This window comes from Musca autumnalis, unplaced genomic scaffold (genome assembly GCF_047663935.1).
Source record: "Musca autumnalis isolate F117 unplaced genomic scaffold, ASM4766393v1 scaffold_1, whole genome shotgun sequence".
NCBI classification, from domain to species: domain Eukaryota; kingdom Metazoa; phylum Arthropoda; class Insecta; order Diptera; family Muscidae; genus Musca; species Musca autumnalis.
This window is the reverse complement of record NW_027411644.1, coordinates 5407366-5433078: the sequence shown is the minus strand read 5'-3', so window position 1 is coordinate 5433078 and position 25713 is coordinate 5407366. Positions and strand designations below refer to the sequence as shown.

The 25713-nt window shown below is 38.9% G+C and overlaps 1 protein-coding gene across 13 annotated transcripts in view; it reads left to right on the top strand.

Moving 5' to 3' along the window:
- The window catches only part of LOC141390269 (uncharacterized), a 143514-nt gene that overhangs the window by 94334 nt on the left and 23467 nt on the right, over positions 1-25713 (top strand). For all 13 annotated transcript variants that reach the window (XM_073963115.1, XM_073963123.1, XM_073963113.1 and 10 more), the window contains 3 exons: positions 4617-4841; positions 5268-5466; positions 10915-11508. In XM_073963115.1, the coding sequence (XP_073819216.1) occupies positions 4617-4841; positions 5268-5466; positions 10915-11508 (1018 nt within the window). The remainder of the gene's footprint in view (positions 1-4616; positions 4842-5267; positions 5467-10914; positions 11509-25713) is intronic.

Here is a 25713-nt window from a genome sequence, read left to right as displayed (position 1 = left end):
TTGGAACATACATTAAACCAGCTACTGTAATTCAATTTGAGATTTTAAAGGGTGTCTGTGAAGTGTTATGAAAGCAAAATTTACCCACTCAGCAATAAGTATTTCACATGAAATTTTTTAGATAGAGAATACAAAATAAAAAATATATTTCCAAAAATATTTCAATTTACATTAAAATATAAAATATATTTTTAGTAGCATTTTTAAATGCATGCATTTTGTATAAAAAAGAGTTATAAATAATTATAATATAAATAGCTTTAAATATAAAACTATAGTTTGTTCATTAATTCTTGAAAATCATTGTGATGTGAATTACAGAAACAGAGAAAAATGAGAAATATTTTCTTTAATTAATTCTATTTCGAGTTGAGCTGTTATGACTTAAGAGGTATATTGAGTCTACATTTCACGGGTGATTAAGTCCGATCATCAGGCATATTGGGATTTTATTTTTGTGGTGGACGAAGGCTAATAGTGCGGTCAAAATAGACATGCGTATAAGGGGGAAATAGCAAAAATTCCCACAAAGCTGAATTTTGGTGGAGAGCTAGGGTTAGCTATTAGAAGCAACGTCCTAAAAGTCCCCATCGATCCCATGTGTGCAAAACATTCGGGGTCAAAGGTCATTTTTGGAGGCATTATTCAGTTTTTTTTAATTTTTCTCAAAAACGGTAAGACTTAGCAAAAGCCGGCTAAAGTAAAAGTTGTAGATACTTCCGTAAGCTTTCAAACGATATCCACTTTGCAGTAATCGGTTCAGTAGAACCGAGTCTAACCCGGTTTTTAAATTTGGCCTTTCGGGTCGAATAACCGGCGAACCGGATTCGCAACCGTTGAAAATTATACATTTCCGTAATCAGCGCAACAAACCCTACCTTCGGACAAAACGTGAAAAAAATCGGAGAGTTTTCGTTGGGGTCGTTCCCGTTGGGCTTTCGATTATACATGTGGGTTAAATGGGCTATTTTTGCATAAAATTACTCTAACATTGAATAACTCTACTAAACACGCTCCGATTTTGTTGGAATTTTTTTAGAAGATAGCTATAATTTCGCTCTTCAAGAAAATATATATTTTTTGGGGACAGACCCGATTACTTCGCTTATTTTAGCCGGTTCGTCTGAATATGTGCATATTTCCCTTATAAGTGCATAAAAATCATGTGTTTTTTGGAACAGCTATATCTCAAGAATGGTTCCTTCTAGGAAAAAAATTATAAAGGTCAAACTTGTAGATAATTTTTCTGTCTACGATATTTACTTTTGTCACTTTTTGATTAGATCAACCGTTTTCAAGAAATAAATCCGAAAATTTAAAAACCCTTAAAATTTGACCTTTGACTCTCCACCAAAATTCAGCTCTGTGGGAATTTTTGCTATTTCAATGTCTATTTTGACCGGACTATAAGCTTGGAAACTAGTATATATCTGCAATTCATTTTGATAAATGCAAATGCGAAATTATATTAGTAAATTGAAAATCCAAACTTCTCCTATAGTCCAACTTGGTAATCACATTTTTCAATGTTCACAAATACTATGGAAAGTTTTATTCCTACGTCATTTGTATTTGCTCTTCTATATCAGAAGATTTTTGATAATCAATTATTGTCTATTAAAGTTTTGACAAGTTGATGGTGGCTTAGAACGCTAATTTCTATGATGCATATCTGCAACTTTGTTTTATTATCGGGGAAATTTTAGAAAATAATGTTAAAATAATGTTATAGAAAATAATGTTAAACGACAACAATGCCTTAGACTTTAATCTGGTGAGCGAAAAACTCCTACAATTTTCTGGAATACATAACGTTATAAAACAATGGCTTATAAAACAATGTTATGACTAGCATTTTCAGGAAGCAGGTGAAAAAGTCAGTGCATTGTCCTAATTTGAACATCTATATCTCAACAAGTAAAAAAGTATCAGCCGGCTTTTTCTACAGAGATATGCCCTTAGACTGTGCAAATTGAAACAGTTTTTCCTAAAAAGTTCAAGTATTTAGGGGGTTTTCAGGATTTTGGTCGTAATAACTTGCTGACAAAAATATAGATTTAGGTTTTTTACGGGGTTGGTGCCTAAAGTAATGAAACGTCATAGTCCATTTTGGAAGTGGGCCTTATTTTGGGAGTTATTCTCGATAGCTATCGCGCCCACCAGACATTTCAGGTGGTCAGAGCTTTTGGATCATTATATCGGGAAACATAAATTTGTCCACGACAACATAATATCGCTGTAAACAGGGCCACTAAGAGTACCTTCAGTGAAAATTTCCAAAGGATCCTTGGATCATTGGAATGGACCGATAGAACCAACTTTTGAACATATATAAAGTTCGGACAAAATTTTTCTAGATCCAAAGTTTGTACCAAATCGGTTGCTCCGTTTATGAGATATTACGCTTACCGTTTTAGCGAATATTTACTTTTTTGTGGGAGATACTGGAAGGAGTGGGCCTATAAGCACCATCTCTGAGTTTCATCTAATACTTACTTAGCTGGCCCATTACTTTTGTTCCATAAGCCGAACTAAGAAAAGATCTCCAAGTCTTTCTGTTTGTTGCTTCGCTTTCTGGAATACCGCGCCTTTTCATCTCTTCATCCAGTTGTTTGCTCCATTTAAACTTGGGCCTGCCAATTCTGCGTGCACCGCCATGTGCCACGCCTTTTTAGCGGGTTCATTATCGCTCATTCTTATGATATGGCCTAGCCAACGCAATCGTTGCATCTCGATACGTTTATCTATACTGATGTCGTTGTATAGCAGATACAGCTCGTGGTTCATACGACGTCGAATAATTTTTCTCTCAAATACACCAAGCACTGCCTTGTCTGCTTGCGCAAGTACCCAGGCTTCCGAACCATACATCAGCACGGGTAGTATCAGTGTTTTGTAAAGCGTTATTTTTGTTTGACGAGTTGTGGCTTTGTTTTTGAAGTGCTTACTCAAGCCAAAGTAGCATCTGTTGGCCAATATAATTCTTCTTTTTATTTCACAACTGATGTCGTTTGTTGTGTTTACAGCGGTGGCGAGGTATACGAAGTCTACTACTACCTCAAAATTATAGGAACCAACTTCAACAGTTGATCCGATCTTTAAGGACGCATTGCGCGTCGACACCATCAACTTGGTCTTCTCGCCGTTTACCGCCAGATCCACTTTAGCAGATTGTAAAGGAATCACTTGTCAATGTCATCGGCATAAGCAAGTAACATGTGGCTGTTTGTATATATTGTGTCACTTCTTTTGACCATCGCAACTCGTATAACCTTTTCCAGCAGAATGTTGAAAAAGTCACACGAGACGCCGTCTCCTTGTCTGAAACCTCTTTTTGTACTAAACTCTTCGGAGAGGTTCTTTCCTATTTTAACTGAGCTTTACAGGGATACCAAATTCAGACATGGCTTGGAATACCTTCGAACGTAGGGGGCTGTCGAAGGCTGCTTTGTAATCGACAAAAAGGTGGTAGGTGCCGATCTGCATCTCTTGGGTCTTCTCCAGGATTTGCCGCAGGGTTAATATCTGGTCAATGGTGGATTTGCCAGTTCTAAAACCGCATTGGTATGGTCCAATTATTTCATTGACCGTAGGCTTTAGTCGTTCGCATAATATCCCTGACACTATTTTGTAGACAATAGGGAGAAGACTTATGTCCCTATAGTTAGAGCATACAGTCTTATCTCCTTTCTTGTGGACAGGGCACAGGATGCTCAGGTTACAATCGTCGGGTACTTGTTCTTTCTGCCAGACGGTGCTAACTAGCTGATGAATACAACTTATCAGCGTGCCGCCTCTGGTATTGAACAGCTCGGCCGGTAAGCCATCGGCTCCTGCTGCCTTATTATTCTTCAGCCGGATTATTGCTGTTTTTACATTCTCTTGGCTGGGCGGTATACATTCAATACCATCTTCTGGTATTGGATTTGTGGTATCTTCGCCGTCTTCGCTACTACCGGATACCAACAGTTTGGGAAAATGTTCTTTTCATACCCTGAGCGCACTATCTGTATCAGTTATCAAATTACCTTGCTGGTCTGTACAGGAGGATATGCCTGTACCAAAGCCATCAGTTTGATCTTTCATTCTTTAGTAGAACTTGCAGACTTTATTCTGCCATAGCGCATTTTTAGAGCTTTCGGGCCATTTTCTTAGGAAGTATGGACTTGCCCCTGATAAAACTTGTACCGTCGTTATGGGGGCGCCGAATACAAGTTGCTAAAACAAAAATCAAAGCATTTGAGAGGAGGTCCTAAACGGAACATTTCCGCAATTTTGTGTGAGAGGTACAATGACAATTATCGAATAATCGGATGTCAATTAGACCAGACTCTCACACAAAAGTATGACAAAGCTTTGTGAGGCTCGTAATATATTTAAACCCAACACAGGCACAGCTAATAATGGCAGACTTTGCTTGGCATTATTTCTCCTTCTAAGAAATAAAATTCATTACCCGGTTTTTCTCAAACGGAGAACAATTGCCATTGCAAGAAAATTGTTCAATTAGTCATCGTAATTGTTCCGTTTTTTTAAAGACAGTTATTTCGTATTTCGAATTTTTGCATTGCAATTTAAAATATTTAATAATGCCTTTCTTTTGTTTGTCTTTGCAGGCTATTGGCCATTGGGCTTTACGTGGTGCAATATTTACGTTACCTGCGATGTAATGGCCTGTTCGTCCAGCATCTTGCACATGTGTTTCATTTCGCTGGGCCGCTATTTGGGCATACGAAATCCGTTGGGCTCACGGCATCGGTCAACCAAACGTTTGGCCGGCATGAAAATTGCCATAGTTTGGCTAATGGCCATGCTTGTCTCCAGTTCTATAACTGTATTGGGTAAGTTTAATGATAATGGAATGGGTGTATTAAGGTGGAAAGAAAATTTAGCAAATGAAAATGAACATTTTTGCAAAATAAATTAAAGAGTTATCAATTCATTGTAAAGCAATTGGCTGTTGATTTCTTGTGTATTTCTTCATCCGCAAGTTCAAAAGTAAATGCTGAACACCCTAATATTGAAAGAAATATATCTCTATTGTGTTGAATTTAATGCAAGCAATGCCACACAAAAACCACAACAATAAACCCAAGTTTTTTTATTGTGTCTTCAAGGATGCAACTGCAACAATGAATGTTGATAACTTTTCCTTGCCGTAACGAAATATTGCCTCCTATTATTTACATTGACGTTTTTTTTACCATAAATTTGACATTGCAATATTCTCTTCTCTTTCTTCCCTACTTCTTTTTCCGTTTTAATAGGCCTAGTCAACGAAAAGAATATCATGCCACAGCCGAATATTTGCGTTATAAACAATCGAGCGTTTTTCGTATTCGGCTCCCTGGTGGCATTCTACATACCCATGGTGATGATGGTAATCACGTACGCTCTGACCATTCCATTGTTGCGGAAGAAGGCTCGATTTGCTGCCGAACATCCGGAAAGCGAATTATTTCGTCGGTAAGTTTGTTGCACACTCTCTTTTTGTAAATGTATTGCAGTTGTAACTGTCATTGTGGTAACTTTGTCAGTGTTAAGGTGAACGTTTCGAGATGTGCCCGGAGTGGTTTTTATTACCCACATTACAGAGGAAAAATATATAAAATGTGGAAATAGTTGCATTTTGTGGACATTAATTTTTCGGTTTTTGCTATAAAACTCAGCATTCATATTAAATTATTAATTTGGTTTTTATTATTGCCCCCTCAAGCGTATGAATGTTGATGTTACTTATACGTCATACGGTACGCTTTTAGAGAGTGTGTTCTTTTTCAGGGCCACGGTATGCATACTATAAATGCTAAAGGAGCGTTCCAAGGCTTTGGCGATGTACTAGAGTGTTCTTAATTGTTTTCTTGGCTATAATTTTTGTCTCTGCGTTGAATCGAAAATCTGAATGGTTTGGCTGTTATATGCCAAAATATCCAAAAAACTTGGATAAAAAACTTCAAGTCGAAATCGGTAGGTTTGATTTTCACCATATATTCTGGTAGACTTCTTTGCTCAGTACAATCCCAGAAATCAGAAAAGTGGCCTTCCATTAAGGTTTTCTAATCGCCCCGGCCTAATATATATTCTTGATCAGGATAAAATTCTGATTTGATATAGCCATGTACGTCTGTTGTAATCACTCTAGCGTCCACAATAATTGAGTTAGAGCACTATATTTCTTCACCCGATTATATTTTTTCCATAGGCACCATATAACGGTACGTGTCGAATTTAAGCTACCATCACAGCACTTCTTCGCCAAAAATTGCCAACATTGGTCCCTGTTTGGATATAGTCCCAATATAACGGTATTTCGATATTTTGAGCATATTAGCTACATTTTTTGACCGAACAACCTGAAATTTGATATGTCCAAGCCTTAGTATAGCTTCAATAAATCAATACCTCCCGATTTTCGGTATTTTTAGGATTTTAGCTACAATGTTTAACCGAACTAGCTGTAATTTAACATTTGAGGTTCTCAATGGTCACGAAACCTCTCCACCAAAAATCGTGTTTCTTTGTTATTATACCCTCCACCATAGTATGGAGAGTATGATTATTGAGTTTGTTTTTCCGTTTGTAACGCATTGAAAGAATCATTTGCGACCGAATAAAATAAATATATTCTTTATCAGGGTAAAATTCTGAGCATGTCTATGCATGTCCGCCCGTCTGTGGTAATCACTCTAGCATCCACAAAAATGGAGATAGGACGCTGAAATTTGGGAAGATGCGTCTTTTGTTTGCAGGTAGATCAAGTTCGATGATAGGCTATATCGGTCCACATTTTGGTATAGCCCCCATATAACGGTATCGCAGGATTACAGGTACATTGATGTTTTTAGTCACATTTTCAAACCGACTTAGCTATAATTTGACATTTAGGGTTGCTAGTGATCAACAAACTTATAATTCAAAAATTATGTTTTGGTATAGCTCTTACTTACTTACTTAACTGGCCCATTACAGAACATTTGTTCTATAGGCCGAACTAAGAAGAGATCTCCACTCCTCTCTATTTGTTGCTTTGCACTCTGGAATACCGCGCCTTTTCATCTCATCATCCACTTGTTTGCGCCATCTATTCCTTGGCCTGCCAATTCTGCGTGCACCGCCATGTGGCATGTATTCATACGCCTTTTTAGCGGGTTCATCATCGCTCATTCTAATGATATGGCCTAGCCAACGCAATCGCTGCATCTCGATACGATTAACTATATTGATGTCGTTGTATAGCAGATACAGCTCGTGGTTCATGCGACGTCGATATTCACCGTCAACGCAGATTGGTCCGTAGATCTTTCGAAGAATTTTTCTCTCAAACACACCAAGCACTGCCATGTCTGCTTGCGCTAGTACCCATGCTTCGGAGCCATACATTAGCACGGGTAGTATCAGCGTTTTGTATAGTGTTATTATTGTTTTTAAACTGCTTACTTAAACCAAAGTAGCATCTGTTGGCCAATACAATTCTTCTTTTTATTTCACAACTGATGTCGTTTGTTGTGTTTACGGAGGTGCCGAGGTAGACGAAGTCTTTTACTACCTCAATATTATAGGAACCAACTTCCACAGTCGGTCCGAGCTCAATGGACGCATTGCGCGTCGACACCATCAACTTGTTCTTCTCACCGTTTACCGCCAGACCCACTTTAGCAGATTCTCCTTCGACCTTTATAAAGGTATCAGTTACTTCTTTTACTGATCGGCCCATGATGTCTATATCATCAGCATAAGCAAGTAACATGTGGCTATTGGTGTAGATTGTGCCACTTCTTTTGACGTTTGCCTCTCGTATAACCTTTTCTAGCAGGATGTTGAAGAGGTCACACGAAAGGCTGTCTCCTTGTCTGAAACCTCTTTTGGTACCAAACTCTTCGGAGAGGTTCTTTCCTATTTTAACTGAGGACCTCGTGTCAGTTAAAGTCTGGTCAATGGTGGACTTGCCAGGTCTAAAGCCACATTGGTATGGTCCAATTATCTCGTTGACCATAGGCTTTAGTCGTTCGCACAATATCCCTGACACGATCTTGTAGGCAATAGGGAGTAGACCTATGCCCCTATAGTTAGAGCATACAGTCTTATCTCCCTTCTTGTGGACGGGGCACAGGATACTCAGGTTCCAATCGTCGGGTACTCGTTCTTCTTGTCAGATGGTGCTAACTAGCTGATGAATACACCTTATCAGCGTGTCGCCTCCGGTTTTGAACAGCTCGGCTGGTAAGCCATCGGCCCCTGCTGCCTTATTATTCTTCAGCCGATTTATTGCTGTCTTTACCTCATCTTGGCAGGGCGGTATACATTCAATACCATCTTCTGGGATTGGGACTGTGGTATCTTCGTCGTCTTCGCTGCTATTGGATACCAACAGATTTGAAAAATGTTCTTTCCATATCCTGAGTACACTATCTGTATCAGTTACCAAATTACCTTGCTGGTCTCTACAGGAGGATGTGCCTGTACCAAAGCCATCAGTTTGATGCTTGACTCTTTGGTAGAATTTTCGGACTTCATTCTGGCTCCTGTACATTTCGATTTTTTCACACTCCCGCTTTTCCATCTCTCTCTTTTTCCTGCGGAAAAGACGTTTCTCCTCTCTCCTTTTCTCCCTGTATCTCTCTCGTGCGCTACGCGTTGCTACGGATTGTAAAGTAGCCTTATATGCCGCATTTTTCTCTTCAGCGGCAGCACGACACTCATCATCATACCATGGATTCCTTGGTGGAGGTCTCTGGTATCCAAATATGGATTTTGCGGCTGTTTGCATGGAGTGGGCAATGCTTTGCCATTGCGCTGATATGTTATCGGGATGAGGAGTGCTTTGATTAAGGAATTGGGCTAGTTGAGTGGAATATGCTGTGGCTATCTGTTGTGATTGCAGCTTACCGATGTCTAACTTTCGTGTTGTGTCTGTTCGTACTTTGTTTGCTACGTTTAAGCGGGTGCGTACTTTTGCTGCAACAAGGTAGTGGCCCGAATCAATGTTTGCGCCTCGGAACGATCGTACATCCAACACGCTCGATGAATGTCTTCCATCTATCACAACATGATCAATTTGATTTCTTGTTTTCTGATCTGGAGACAGCCAGGTGCCCTTATGAATATCGAGATGATTAAATCTGGTACTGCTAACTACCATTTTTTTTTTGTAGATGCAAAGTCTATCAGCCTCAGACCATTGTCAGATGTTTCACTGTGGAGACTGAATTTCCCGACTGTTGGGCCAAAGATATTCTCCTTTCCAATTTTGGCATTAAAATCGCCTAGAATGATTTTAATGTCATGGGCAGGGCAACGGTCATATGTTTCTTCTAAGCGCTCGTAAAATATATCTTTGGTCTGTTCGTCCTTTTCTTCAGTGGGAGCATGAGCGCAAATAAAGCTGATGTTGAAGAATTTAGCTTTTATTCGAATTGCAGCAAGTCTTTTATTCACTGGGGTGAAGCTGGATACCAGATGTTTTAGTCTTCGACTAACTACAAATCCGCAATCATGCTTTACGTCATGACAGCTATAATACAATGCGTCACCTTTAGGTGTTGTTGTGACGCCTTTCCCAATCCATCGTATTTCCTGTATGGCAGTAATATCGGTCTTGTACTTTTCAAGTACGTCTGCCAATGCGAAGACTGCACCTTCTCTATAAAGAGTGCGAACATTCCAGGTGCAGATTCGCAGATCATGGTCCTTAAAACGTTTGCGGGGTTCGTCAACTTTAGAGGGGTTTGTTTTTCTTTTCTTTCGTTTTTTCATAGTAGGATGTTTTTTCTAGGGGAGGGTTACTAACCCGACGCCCAAACCCAAGTTTTTAACGTTCTTATGGGTGAACGCGCGGCACATGTTAGCTCACTACCTTTAACGGGTGTTAAAGGCAGTTCCCCAGGTGACACCACGGGGAGGTTAGTGTCCACTTGAGATGAAAGAGGGACCAAGATAAATCCTGGGCTTTGCCATGTTAAAACCGGTCAGGACCGTTGCTTGGTATCTTCCATCCCCTACGTCACCCACATATAACAAAACCTACCAATTTTCGGTATTTCGAGGATTTTAGCTAAAATGTTTATTTTGGTATAGCCACCTAACTGTCTGTAATTTGTCATTTGAGGTTCCCAGTGTTCACAAAACATCTCCTGAGGGAACATTTGAGGTCTCGGCAGTCGCGAAACGTCTCCACCAAAAATTGTCTACATAGGACCATGCTTTGGTAGAGCCCGCATATACCGGTACCTGCAGATTTTAGGAGTTTTAAGCATTTAGCCACATTTTGTGTCCGAACTATCTGTAATATGACATTTGAGGTTCTCGGTAGTCCACACTTTGATATAGCTCCCATATAAAGGTACCGTCCGACTGTAAAAATTAGGAAACTATTTTCCCAACAGGTTTTTGGCCGTTGAAGCTAAGCAAATTGTTGAAGGCCCTTGGTGGATGGTTTATTAACGGTATAAGCTATTTTTGTATTTAGAGTTTTACAACGTTAGAAGTGAACGCCGCTTTAACCTATTTTTGTTGGTTTGGTAGCGTATGAGTATTGTCCGTACCTATACGCAATCATATTAAAATGACGATAGTAAAAACCCTGAAAAAATGTATCTTCATTATTCCCAAATAAAGTGTAGCTAATAAGAAAACTTCAAAATTCCACTCATTTTTCTATAGGTAAATCCTTTGTAAAAAATAAATTAAGCAATTAACTCAGCTATTTTATTAGCATTTGCACTGGGCTCACTAGAAGAAATGAGATGACAAAGAACACCAAGCCATCCACCAATATTAATGAACTTTTTTTATTTCAAAATTTCGTATCACTGTAATTCCGTTGTTATTGAATAAAACTAATGTCTTATTAAATTAAATTGATTAGTTTATAATTTTCTTCTCTCCCTCATTCTCCAATTCTCTCCTCGTTTACAGCTTGGGCGGTCGCTTCACAATACGACCACAACATTCGCAGCAGCAAATCCAAATGCACAGTAGTTTTAGCAATAATTCTAGTTTTAGTAAATATTGCTTCGCTGGTGGCAGTGCAGCGAGTGGTGGTGGTGACTCACATCGCAACTTTTGTCATGACTACGAAAAGCAATCCTCTACTCATCGCAGCAATTCATCAACGAATTTCACCAATGGCAATAATGCTAGCAATTGTGCTGGTGCAGGCTTCGGTTCTGGTGGTCCACTAACGACATCGGGCAACAGCACAACGACGACTAACACCTGCCGTACAAGTTTTCGCAGTGGCATTTTGCGCCATTCATCTTCGTCATCTTTACGCAGCAAACCGAGTAACTTAAAAGTGATGGTTGCTACTACCACAACGGCCGGAAGTGTGGTGGGCAGCAGCAGTCTTGGTGCCATTGGTGGTAGTGGCGGCGGCAACAGTTACTCTAACAATGATAAACGACGTTTATCTGTACACAACCATCAAGCGGCATCGACGACAGCACACCGGGGGGACACTGGCAACTATTGGCGTTCTTCGCATGCTGGTAATGCGAATCTAATGGATAGGTAAGTTGTACTTTAGGACAATGAGAAGATGTTTTGTGTTTGTGTTTTATTGTGAAAAATGAACTGGAAAGTACACTTGAAGAAAAACAAAAAATTAATAGGAACATAGGTGTTAGGTGCTATGTTTGTTACTGTTGGGGATACTGCTGAGGTATCTCGCAGTGTGCCGACGACAAAGGTGAATATGTCAAGTGGATGAGATCCAGAATCTGGGCTTCTCCCTACCGCAGCATAAAACGAAGAGTCCAGAGCATGGATAACGGAATAAAATGTGATCCCCATGATAAAAAATACACGGTCGTTTATTGTCAAAGTGGCATTCCCCGGTCGGAACTTCCTCCTAATCTATCCTGTACATAGAACCGGCTTCTGTGGGATTCAACTTATTTTTGTGACATGTGTTATTGAAAATTTTAAGGTCACGGTACATAATCAGCTTCGCTGTCATTAGCTGGCATATTCGTACATGAATAAAAAAGGTAACATAGGAGATTTACCACCCTTTGATTTTTACTCATTTACGAATATGCCAGCCATAGGCCTAAGTGATACAGTAAGTCTATTTATGTACCGAGGCCTTTACTTACATCAAATATTTCTCGAAAATTAAAGACGTGCATTTGGAGAATTTGGAAGCTATGGGGCATTTATAGAAAACTGTATTTTTCCGATTTGTTCCGTAATCAGTTGAATCGATTTCTTTAAATTTTGGGACAACGTTTCTGATCTTTCAGTGAAAAATTGCTTACCATCCGAAGTTCAGTCGTAAAAACTTTAATATTAAAGTCGATTTCGAAAAATTTGACATATAGAGCACAAACTTCAGACAGTAGTAATTTTGGACGCTAGTGTCCCCACCCTAAAATGGAGGGTATAATTAAATTTGTCATTCCGTTTGTAAATATTCGTCGGAAACCCTATAAAGGATATCAAGATATTTTCTTCGGAAGATGATTATTTAAATACTAAAGAGGATTTGAATTTGAAATATTACTTACTTACTTATTTAGTTGGCCCAGTACAGAACATTTGTTCCATAGAGCGAACTAAGAAAAGATCTCCATTCCTCTCTGTTTTTCGCTTGACTTTTTGGAATACGGCGCCTTTTCATTTCTTCATCCACTTGTATGCTCCATCGAAGCTTAGGCCTGCCGATTCTGCGTGCACCGCCTTGTGGCATGCCTTACATACGCCTTTTTAGCGGGTTCATCATCACTCATTCTTATGATATGGCCTAGCCAACGCAATCGTTGCATCTCGATACGTTTAACTATATTCATGTCTTTGTATAGCTTATATAGCTCGTGGTTCATACGACGTCGATATTCACCGTCAACGCAAATCGGCCCGTAGATCTTTCGAAGAATTTTCCTCTCAAACACACGAAGCACTGCCTTATCTGCTTGCGCATACATTAGCACGGGTAGTATCAGCGTTTTGTATAGTGTTATTTTTGTTTGACGAGATGTGGCTTTGTTTTTAAATTGATTACTTAAACCATAGTAGCATCTGTTGGCCAATACAATTCTTCTTCTTATTTCACAACTGATGTTGTTTGTTGTGTTTATGACAGTGCCGAGGTAGACGAAGTCTTTAACTACCTCAAAATTTTAGGTACCAACTTCCACAGTTGATCTGAGCTCTATGGACGCTTTGCGCATCGACACCATCAATTTGGTCTTTTCGCCGTTTACCGCCAGACCCACTTTCACAGATTCTACTTCGACCTTCCTAAAGGTATCGGTCGATCTGCATCTCGTGAGTCTTCTCTAGGATTTGTCGCAGGGTAAATATCTGGTCAATGGTGGACTTGCCAGGCCTAAAGCCACATTGGTATGGTCCAATTATTTCGTTTACCATTGGCTTTAGTCGTTCGCACAATATCCCTGACACTATCTTATAGGCAATAGGGAGAAGACTTATGCCCCTATAGTTGGAGCATACAGTCTTATCTCCTTTCTTGTGGACGTGACATAGGATGCTCAGGTTCCAATCGTCGCGTACGCGTTCTTGCTGCCAGATGGTGCTAACTAGCTGATGCATACACCTTATCAGCGCGTCGCCTCCGGTTTTAAACAGCTCTGCTGGTAAGCCATCGGCACCTGCTGCTTAATTATTCTTCAGCCGTTTGATTGCTGTTTTTACCTCATCTTGGCCGGGCGGAATACATTCTATACCATCTTCTGGGATTGGATCTGTAGTATCATCGTCTTCGCTACTATTGGATACCATCAGATTGGAGAAATGTTCCTTCCATATCCTGAGCACGCCATCTGTATCTGTTACCAGATTACCTTGCTGGTCTCTACAGGAGGATGTGCCTGTACCAAAGCCATCTGTTTGATGTTTCACTCTTTGGTACATCTCGATTTTTTCACACTCCCGATTTTCTATTTCTCTCTTTTTCTTGCGGAAAAGACGTTTCTCTTCTCTCCTTTTCTCCCGATATCTCTCTAGTGCGCTACGCTTTGCTACTGATTGTAAAGTAGTTATATATGCCGCATTTTTCTCTTCGGTAGCAGCACGATACTCCTGGTCATACCATGAATTCCTTTGTGGAGGTCTCTAGAATCCAAGTATGGATTTTGCGGCTGTTTGCATGGAGTGGGCAATATGTTGCCATTGTGTTGTTATGTTATCGGGACAAGGAGTGCTCGCGTTAAGCAATTGGGCTAGTTGAGTGGAATATGCTGTGGCTATCTGTTGTGTTTGCAGCCTATCGATGTCCAACTTCCGCGTTGTGTCTGTTCGTGCTTTATTTGCAACGTTTAGACGGGTACGTACCTTTGCTGCAACAAGGTAGTGGTCCGAATCAATGTTTGCGCCTCGGAACGATCGTACATCCAACACGCTGGATGAATGTCTTCCATCTATTACAACATGATCAATTTGATTACTTGTTCTTTGATCTGGAGACAGCCAGGTGCCCTTATGAATATCGAGATGATTAAATCTGGTACTGCTAACTACCATGTTTTTTGCAGCTGCAAAGTCTATAAGCCTCATACCATTGTTAGATGTTTCACTGTGGAGACTGAATTTCCCGACTGTTGGGCCAAAGATATTCTCCTTTCCAATTTTGGCATTAAAATCGCCTAGAATGATTTTAATGTCATGGGCAGGGCAACGGTCATATGTTTCTTCTAAGCGCTCGTAAAATATATCTTTGGTCTGTTCGTCCTTTTCTTCAGTGGGAGCATGAGCGCAAATAAAGCTGATGTTGAAGAATTTAGCTTTTATTCGAATTGCAGCAAGTCTTTCATTCACTGGGGTGAAGCTGGATACCAGATGTTTTAGTCTCCGACTAACTACGAATCCGCAACCAAACTCATGCTTTACGTCATGGCAGCTATAATACAGTGCGTCACCTTTAGGTCTTGTTGTGACGCCTTTCCCAATCCATCGTATTTCCTGTATTGCAGTAATATCGGCCTTGTACTTTTCAAATACGTCTGCCAGTGCGAAGACTGCACCTTCTCTATAAAGAGTGCGAACATTCCAGGTGCAGATTCGCAGATCATGGTCCTTAAAACGTTTGCGGGGTTCGTCAACTTTAGAGGGGGTTGTTTTTCTTTCGTTTTTTCATAGTAGGATGTTTTTTCTAGGGGAGGGTTACTAACCCGACGCCCAAACCCAAGTTTTTAACGTTATTATGGGTGAACGCGCGGCACATGTTAGCTCACTACCTTTAACGGGTGTTAAAAGCAGTTCCCCAGGTGACACCACGGGGAGGTCAGTGTCCACTTGAGATGAAAGAGGGACCAAGATAAATCCTGGGCTTTGCCATGTTAAAGCCGGTCAAGACCGTTGCTTGGTATCATTCATCCCTTACGTCACCCTGAATTTGAAATATACATTAATTAAACCTATCGCGGTCACAAAAAACTTCATTCAGTAATACCCACTAATGCAGATACACTAATTTCTAAACCATTTATTGGCCCACTATAAAAGAAGTTATGAGTATTTCGGATCAGCCGAACTTAACGCCGTTCTTCTTGCTAGAATAATTTAACCCAATTTAAGCTTCCACCTTCTTCACATGCAGAGTTTATTAATTTACATCTCAGATAATTTTTTTTTTAGTGTACACACACTGACACGCCAATCCGGTAATAGAATGTGAGTTGAACACTAAACTTGAGGAAGAATAATGATGCTGTAAGGTAGATACGTTCGGACACCTTGAATACATCAACAATGGCACAGCATAAAAATGGAAATCAGTTTTTTAATTACATTTTCGATGCAAGCGGCCATTTATTAAGGCGAACATCATCATGTGTCAATATTCAAGCCTTGAAGTTATTAGTAAGCAATTTAAGCTGATAGTGATGAAAGGGATAAAGTGTTAAACAAGATAGAAAGAATAAAGAAACGTAAGGTCGTAACGAATAGTAATCAGTTTTGACATCAGACAAAACTGACACCTTGCAAATTTACATAATTGCTGTAATTTAACTTTTTAAGCTGTAGTTTTTCTTTCAGCAAAAGAGTCTCCCAACAATTACTTCAGACAGGCAAACAACCATGAAAATTTCTATATTTTATTCACGCTTTGTAAAACATCAAAAAAGTATACAAAACTATAAACGCCAAGTTTCAATAAATTACGATAATATTTGTTACCTGCATTACAGGCAACAACTAGCCAAAGTTCTAGCTGCGAAGTGTTAATAGACGACAACAAAATAAATCCAACCCAAAAAGCCTGCAATGGACATGAATTTGAGTTGACTCTTCTGCTGGAGAAATTTGAAAACCACATTTTCAGCTTTACATCCCCGTCCATTCAAAACAATTAGAGAACCAAACCAACCACCAACATATATTTTCATGGGAAACTATAATGGTACTTCGTCCGCACCCGCTTTTTGTCAAACGAAACACTACAAGTTTTAACCATTGCCGATGCCATTATTGCAGTGTGGTAATGCAGTTTGGTTTCTGTTTTCCTCGACAACTTTCGGCTTGTTTATGGCTCCTGCATCATAAATGTAAAAATTTTATGCCGTACAAGAAAAGTTACCTTCGAATATACATATTACTTTTTTCACATGCAAAACCTTACTGCAAAATTGACACTAGCCTACCGTTTCGGGATGGAAATTTTGTATTTGAATGTCGGAAGGAAAATGTTGCATTGGTGGTCGCTAAATGAAATTCCGTAAATTATTTCCCAATGAACTGTGATTATTCATGCTTAAAAACATTTGAAAGCTATAAATTTAAAAGTTTATAGAAGGGTTCCTTTGTTCAAGGACAAATTCATAAAATTCATTGAAGTTTGCGTCATCTTCAGGTATTAAATCATAGAAATTTCTGAAAAAATTGACTGTTTTAAGATAGCCCAAAAGGTAACTTATTTTTTGACATGAGTATCTAAAATAGCATTTATGTCAATTTTAAAAACAATTTTCACGATTTTTATCTTGTTTTTTTTCACTTTGAAGTGGCAACATATTCCCTCCGGCTGGCTGTACGTGACGAAAACGCATTAAAGCACTAAAAAACACAACAGCCACTGAGTGTGTTCATGTCACAGTATAGCTGGCAAATAACAACCGCATTCGAATATAAAAATGCAATTCTCTTTAACTATCTTAGCCAAATTGCAATTGGGGCATACAGAAAATAGAGAATATAGAGCAAGGCAGACAGCCACTTAAACTGACTGCTGAATGCAACTAACAACAACAACTATAGCAACAAAGTGCATTTTATGAACTTCCATGAAATAATAATAACAGTAATGTAGAAGGATAACTGCAGTTGTTTTTGGGGTGAACTATGATGAGCATGGCGGCTGATGGCACTTAAAAACTACTTAAAGCATCTGAAATGGAAAACATTTTTGGGGGAAGCCCTAGCATCTGGCACAGTGTATTGAAAATAAATTCTAATGATGTTCGTTAAAATTCGTCACTTTGTTACGTTCGTTTGAATTTGAAAGAAGGAAGGGAGGCCTTTTCGTAAATACAGTATTCCCCGTGTCCACCATGTTTGTTGTTACATTTATTTTTTCTCTCTAAAACATATGCTTTTATCACATCACATTTTCAACGGTGGGACAACTAGCCCTCAGCATAATGTTAGCGACATTTCTATCTCAAAAAGTGGTGTTGAAAAACATGCCCCTCGTATTCGGCTATCAAAAGTAGGTCCCATATCATTGAGCTAATACGAATGGGGGTGGACTCATTGATATGAGAGAAGTCTACCTCCCCATGCAAAATTATTAAATAGGATAACTTCATAAACGTGGAAACACTAAATAAAAGCTATTATTGTCAGGAAATTTAGCTACAAAAATTTATATACCTAAAAGTTGCGGTACGGTTACTTGGAACTATGGTCAAACATGAATTTATGTCCATATTATTTGGGAGAGAAGTTATTTTTTTAACCACCCAGCAAAAATACTCATTACAAATTGGCCTACTTTCTCATTATTTTAACACGGGCATGTCATAGAGTAAGTACTTATTTTTTGGCACTTAAAAGTAAATAAATAAGTACTTAAATAAGTAGTTACGACTTGAAGTAACCAGGGAGTAACTACTTATTTATCTACTTTTTAGTGGCCAAAAATAAGTACATACTCCCTATGACATGCCCGTGTTAAAATAATGAGAAAGTAGGCCAATTTGTAATGAGTATTTTTGCTGGGCATGGGGACCCCAAATGACAAATTACAGCTAATTATGTCAGATAATGTTATAAAAGAATGTTGTACCGTATAAAAGGGCTATACGCTAAATAAGTTGTACGAACATTGGGAACCGCAAACACTAAACTTACAGCTAGTTCAGCCAGAAATGTGCTTTATATGGCTACTACACCAAAACATGGCCATGGCTGCGTATTTCAATTTTCAAATTATTATTTCAATGCGTTACAAACAGAAAAACAAATTATTGTGGAGAGTATAGCAACAAGTAAAAAAGTATCAGTCGACTCTGCTGACAGAGATATACCCTCAGCCTGTGTGAGTTGAAACTTTCATCTATGGACAATATAGAATCGAATACCGGCTACGCAACCAAAATCATTTTCCCCAACAACTATGTTTTCGTATTAGGGTGTTTTCAGTTTTTGTGGCACTTTTTGGACGTATAAATTTACCGACAAATCTTTGTTTGGATTAAAGCTCAAAAGTGTTGCGAAGGAGGTATCTGAAAGAATGCATCGGCATAGTTCATTTTCGACCTTATTTTGGGAGTCATGTCTTTTCGATAGATAATGTGCCCTTCTAACATTTCAGTTGGTCGCCGTATAACTTAGAGGTTTTGGACTACTATGTCAGGAAGCATGGACTTGCCTGCGAAAAATATAATATTGCTGAAAACAGGACTACAGGGAGTAATATAATAACTGTTCCACAAACATCCCGGAAGGAACAATGGAGACTTCTCCCGATTCATATTAACTCAATTAAATGGGACCTACAGTTTATTGCCGGGTCCGAACGGCGTGTCCTAAGACACAACTTGCAGAGAAGTTTTACATGACTGAAATACTCAGGAAATGTGGTCAACATCAACATTTCTGAGAGATTGTTTGCCACCGTTGAAAAATGTTTGATGTTGCATGGACAGGGAACCGAACCCACAACCTTCAGTGTGCTAGGCGGGTGTGCATACCATTGCACCACGGTCGCACCCAACAGGGAGTATCATCAGTATAATTTTCCAAAGGATCTTCTTACTGCACTTAAACAAAAATCTTGAACTTTTGTGGGGGAGGTAACCTAAGGAGAAGATCGACATGGGTCATTTTCGAGGTTAAACTAAATTTGGACAAAATATTAGGAGATCCAAAGTTTGAACCAAATCGGTTGATCCATCCGTTCAACAAATATAGCGCTTCCATTTTAGTGCAATTTTTTAACTTTTGCGGATGTGGACCAATATTGTCTATCTTCGAACTTGAACTAAGTTTGGAGTTATCGTGCGATCCATCCAGCCAGACCGACAAACAGGCGGACGGACATGGCTACATCGACTCCAAATTGTCTTAAACGGATTTCATTCAAATATACTTGGGGTCTCAAACCATTATTTCGATGAAGTACATTTTGCCCGTAAGTGTAAAGATTGAGGGTTTTATGGAACGTATAATTGTTGTGGTTACACATACGCTATGAGTACTAAAAAAAACCGAATTCTTGTGTTTATGACCTTAGTATTATATATTCAATAATAGTGGTTTCCACTGAACCGAATTCGTTTAATCTCTGTAAATATACTGTCCAGTTTCCGAATAAGTAGCATCCTCAGTTTAACACCCGGCAACGGTATGAGTCTGATAGATATCGCTACGACCAAAAACATGGCAGGAACCCAGGAAAACAAAGTCATTACCAAGTAATGACTCTATTCAGTAAATTTTGGCAGTAGTAACTACTTACAAATTAACCGTAAAAGTAATTATTTTTACATGTGGATGTCATAGGAAAGAAGTACTTTAACGGGCAAAATGTGCCTCATTGAAATAGTGATTTTAGACCCTAAGTATTTTTGGATAAAATCGGTTTCAGACAATTTTGAGTTGATTTAGCCATGTCCGTCCGTCTGTCTGGCTGGCTGGAGCGCACGATAACTTTCGAATGGATCAACCCATTCGGTCCAAAATTTGGCTTTCGTAATATTTTGTCCATACTTAGTTTAAGTTCGAAGATGGGTTATATATTCCGGTACCTCCCCCACAGATGTTCGAACAGGTTCGGAAAATTTGGGCGCACGATAACTCTTGAAGGGTACTCCCTTCCCTCCCGATTTGGTCCATACTTTGCACATCGTAAAATTTCTACAAGACTTAGATGAAGTTTCAATATGGACTCAATCGGTATACTCCTTCGAGTACCTCCCACACAAAATTTCGGAAAAGTTCAGTTTAGGACCTGCTATCGAATCGCTTTGATTTTTGTAATAACAACTTGTATTCACCGTCCCCAATACGACGGTACAATTTTCATCTGGGGCTAGTCCATACTTCCTGAGAAAATAGCCTGAAAGATGCAAAAAACCTCTGTGACACTGTGTGTAGTGGTTGGGGCGCAAGATAATTCTCGAGCGTATCTGCCGATTCGGCCCAAAATTTTGCCTTCGCAATATTTTGCCCAAACTTAGTTAAAGTTGATTGTAAGCCATATCGGTCCACTCTTTCAGGTACCTCCACCACAAAAGTTCAAAAATGTTCAAAAATTTGTGCTCACGATAACTCTCGAATGGAGTGATCGATTTGGTCAATACTTTACACATCCTAATATATCTACCAGATAAAGATCCGGTTTGGATATGGACTATATTTGTCCACTCCTTCGGGTATCTCCCACACAAAATTTCTAATAAGTTCACTTTAAGACCTGCTCTCAAATCACTCTGATTATTGCTGAAGCAACTTGCCTCAATAACGACGGTAAAATTTTTTTCAGGGAAAATTCCATACTTCTTTAGGAAGCCGTCCGAAAGGTGTAAAAACCGCTGTGTAGTTGCTGGAGAGCACGATACCTCTTGAACTGATCAACCGATTTGGTCATCATCATATTTTGTCCAAACTTAGTTTCAGTTCGAAGATGGGCAACAACTTCCCCCAATATTTAAAAAATGTCAGTAAAATGGTATACACAATATCTCTTGAACGGGGCAACCAATTTGGTCCAAACTTTGGATCTCCTAAAATGTCCAAATTTAGTTTAACTTCTAAAATGACTGATATCGATCTTCTCCTTAGGGCACCTCCCCCACAAAAGTTCAAAATTTGTGTCTAAGTGCAGTTAGGGTCTGTGGTCATGTTTACAGTCATATTATGTTTTCCGTATACAAGTCCATGCTTCTTGGCATACTGGTCCAAAAGTTATACCATGACCCACTGAAATGACTAGTAGGCGCAATATCTATCAAAAATATATGACTCTTAAAATAAGATCCACTTCCATAATTAATTATGTCGGTCCATTCCTTTAAGTACATCCCCCGCAACACTTTTGAGCTTTAATCCTAATCAACATTTTTGTATGCAAGTTCAAATGTCCAAAAAGGGCCAAAAGATTCTGAAAAGACCCTAAATACATTCGATCTGTACGTATGCAGATGAAAGTTTCAATTCACATAGGCTGAGAATATATCTCTCTCGGCAAAGCCGACTGATACTTTTTTACTTGTTGCGTACATATTTAACCACATACTAGTTGTCGAAAAAAGCTAAAAAACATATGTTCTATTTATAGAACAATTGAGGTAAAATTATATTCAAATTCAACACACCACATTTTTTGTTTTGTTTTTTTTTTTATTTCGCTCCCAGCTGGTTTTGAACACACGAATTTCTGATTTACAGCCAAACGCACTATACGCTAGGCCACTCGTACGAACAGTAAGGGCTGTTTAAACACATCCATGCACATCAACATTTCTTCGTAATATTGTGAACAAAAAAACTCCCATGCAGACGGTGAGCTTTGAACACACAACCCTAGGATTTGTAGTCGGTCACACTAGCTCTGTGCCACCGTACTCATTACTTAGTAAGTAAGGCAGTAATTAGTAATGTGTAAACCATTATATATATACTGGCTAATAATGCGGAGTGTAATGAGAACTTATTACTAGGTAATGCATGCAGTAATGACATGTGCTTACCAAATTTTTGCTGGGAAGAAGCACCAAATTAAAACACCTCGGCAAAATCAAATAGATCTTGTTGTGATATATGGAAGGAACTCATCGAGTGTGTTGGAGGTACGACAATCAACACTAGGAGCAAACACCGACTCGGATCGCTGATGCAGCAAAAATTCACAACCGATTTAAGGAAAGAACTGGCAATATTGATAGCTGAACATCGGACAGACGCAATCACAACAGACGTTTACAATATATTTCACTCAATTGCCTCCTGCCCATATCCGATGATTGGAACTTGAGCATCCTATGTCCAGTCCCCAAACAACAACTAAAGTCTATGGGGTCATACAAGTGCGGCTTTAGACATGGTTACCCGGCGACTATATGATACTATGATACCACTAAAATTTCCATATAATTATACCCTCAGCCTTTAGGCTAAAGAGGGTATTTACACTTTGATACGACCAAAAATGTGCCTCATCGAAATTATGGTTTTAGACCCCATGTATGTTTGTACGATATCCGTTTCAGACAATTTTGAGTAGATCTAGCAATGTCCGTCCGTCTGTCTGTCCGTCTGTCTGTCTGTCTGTCTGGCTGGCTGGTGCGCACGATAACTCTCGAGCGGATTAATCGATTCGGTTCAAATTTTGGGTATCGAATTATTTTGTCCATATTCGATTTAAGTTCGAAGATGGGCCATATAGGTCCACTCCTTCAGGTACCTCCCCCACAAATGTTCAAAAATTGTCGCAAAACTTGTGCGCACGATAACTCTTGTAGGGAATAACCGATTTGATCCATACTTTGCACATCGTGTAATTTCTACCAAACTTAGATGAGGTTCCAATATGGACTCAATCGGTCCACTCCTTCGGGTACCTCCCACACAAAATTTCGGAAAAGTTCAGTTTAGGACCTGGTCTCGAATCGCTTTGATTTTTGTTTACGCAAGTTGTATTCGCTGTCCTCTATACGACGCTGTAAGTTTCATTAGGGGCAAGTCCATACTTCCTGAGGAAATAGCCTGAAAGTTACAAAAAGCCCTATGACACCGTGTGTAATGGTTGGAGCGCAAGATAACCCTCGTACGGATCTGCCGATTCGGTCCAAAATTTGGCTTTCGTAATATTTTGTCCAAACTTAGTTCAAGTTCAAAGATGGATTATATCGGTCCACTCCTTCCGGTACCTCCCCCACAAAAGTTCGAAAATGTTCGGAAAATTTGTGCGTACGATAACTCTTGAAGGAAGTTACCGATTTGGTCATTACTTTGCACATCATGAAATTTCTACCAGACTTAGATGAGGTTCCAATATGGACTCAATCGGTAAACTCCTTCGAGTACTTCCCACACAAAATTTCGGAAAAGTTCAGTGTAGGACCTGCGCACGAATCGCCTTGGTTTTTGTTGTAACATCTTGTATTCACTGTCCCCTATACGAAGGTACAAGTTTCCTCAGGGGCAAGTCCATACTTCCTGAAAAATAGCCTGAAAGTTGAAAAACAAACCCTATGACACCATGTTTATGGGTGGAAGCGCAAGAAAATTCTCGAACAGAAATGCCGATTCCGGCCAAAATTTGGCCTTCGTAATATTGTTTCCAAACTTAGTTTAAGTTCGTAGATAAGCCATATCGGTCCACTCCTTCAGGTACCTACCCCACAAAAGTTCAAAAATATTCGGAAAAATTGTGCGCACGATAACTCTTGATGGGAGTGACCGATTTGGTCCATACTTTACACATTCTCATAATATCTACCAGATATAGATCAGGTTTGAATATGGACTATATTTGTCCACTCCATCCCGTACCTCCCACACAAAATTTTGGATAAGTTCACTTTAAGACCTGCTATTGAATCACTTTGATTTTTGTTGAAGCAACTTACATTCGCTGCCTCAATTACGATGGTAAAAGTTATTTCAGGGGCAAGTCCATACTTCTTGAGAAAACAGCCCGAAGGGTGTAAAAACCCCCTATGGCACCCCCATGGTCTATGTCGGTCCATTCCTTTAAGTACCTTTTCCGCAAAAATTTTGAACTTTAATCCTAATCAACATTTTTGTCGGTTCATACGACCAAAATTTTGAAACCCCCTAAATACATAAGTTTTTTGTGAAAAAAAGTGTTTCAATTTGCCCATGCTGAGGGTATATCTCTGTCGGCAAAGCCGACTGATACTTTTTTACTTGTTTTGAGCATTTTTTGAGAACAAATTACGTCACATTCCCTACACTTCATCAAAATTGAACAGAATGTGCGTGTTTGGTACACCAAATGTGGGAGCAATTTCTAAACCTGAACTGATTTCAATATAATTTGGCAAACGTATTTTTTGTCCGAATTCGGCTATAATTTCCTATTTGCATCATCGCCCTGTACGTTGCGAACGGACATGCCCAATTCGTCATCCTAAAAGGAACTATATATATGCCTATATCGTTTTCTTTTGCATGTTACAAACAACTCCACATTTTAAAAAGCATCATTCCCGCACTTGGTTGCTATAACATGCGATCCCCACACTAAGGGACGACTTAATCTAAAAAACCAAATCACTTTACGTATTTCAGGATCTTTTAAAAATAATATTCTTAATTTAAATAATGAATAAATGTTTTCTTTTTTTGCATGTCACGAAGCCCTGACCCAGTGTAAACAACACATAGTCACATACATGATTTAGCTAAATAATACCCTCACTGACATATGTAAATACTCATAGTCAACATTTGCATAGACACTCTCATTGTAAGGACTCAGTCACAAAAATTATCACAATTGCATAAAAACAACAGTCCTTCAAACAGACTAGGCTAGTTGGCAGTGACACTGACAGGTGTCGATGTTTGTTAAGAAGAGATGTGTTTTTTAAACACGAGAGGAAAATTCATAATGATTTACATTTAATTTGCCATCAAACAACTGCTAAAATTATTCCAAGCACCAAAGAGTATTTTAGCGGTTATATTCTAAACCTTTGCGGACATTTTTTAATTAAAACAATCCCTTCATTTGGTTGTGAATTTATGAAATTACCTCCATTATAATGATTACAAATGGTCTTTGTCTTTAGCGGCTTCCTGCATATCGAGTGAAAGGGAGAGAGTTTTGTTGTGAATTTACAATAATTTCTTGTCACTCAAACTGAACAAAAGCATTTTCAAGGATATGAAAAGAAACCTGTGAATAGCTGGTCCTTTACACTGTCTCCCTGTCAAATTACTGGTAATGGATTTGGTATCTGCAAACATGACAATGACTCACTAATACACATTAGGGTTATGACTTTTTGACGTTTTTTTCTCAAAAATGATTTCCTGTAGTGAGAATGAATGAAGTTTTATCTACTAATGCCTAAAATAACATTCGTTCCATTTTAATTATTATAAAAAAAGGTTCCGCACAAACCACTTTGAAAAAATACTATGAAATGAAAAAAAATTTCACAACAAATTATTTCCTGTTACACGAATGAATGGCCTTTTGCCTATTAATGACTAACATAACTTTTATTTCACATAAATATTGAAAAAGGTCCCGCACAAACCACTTTTAAATTTTATGAT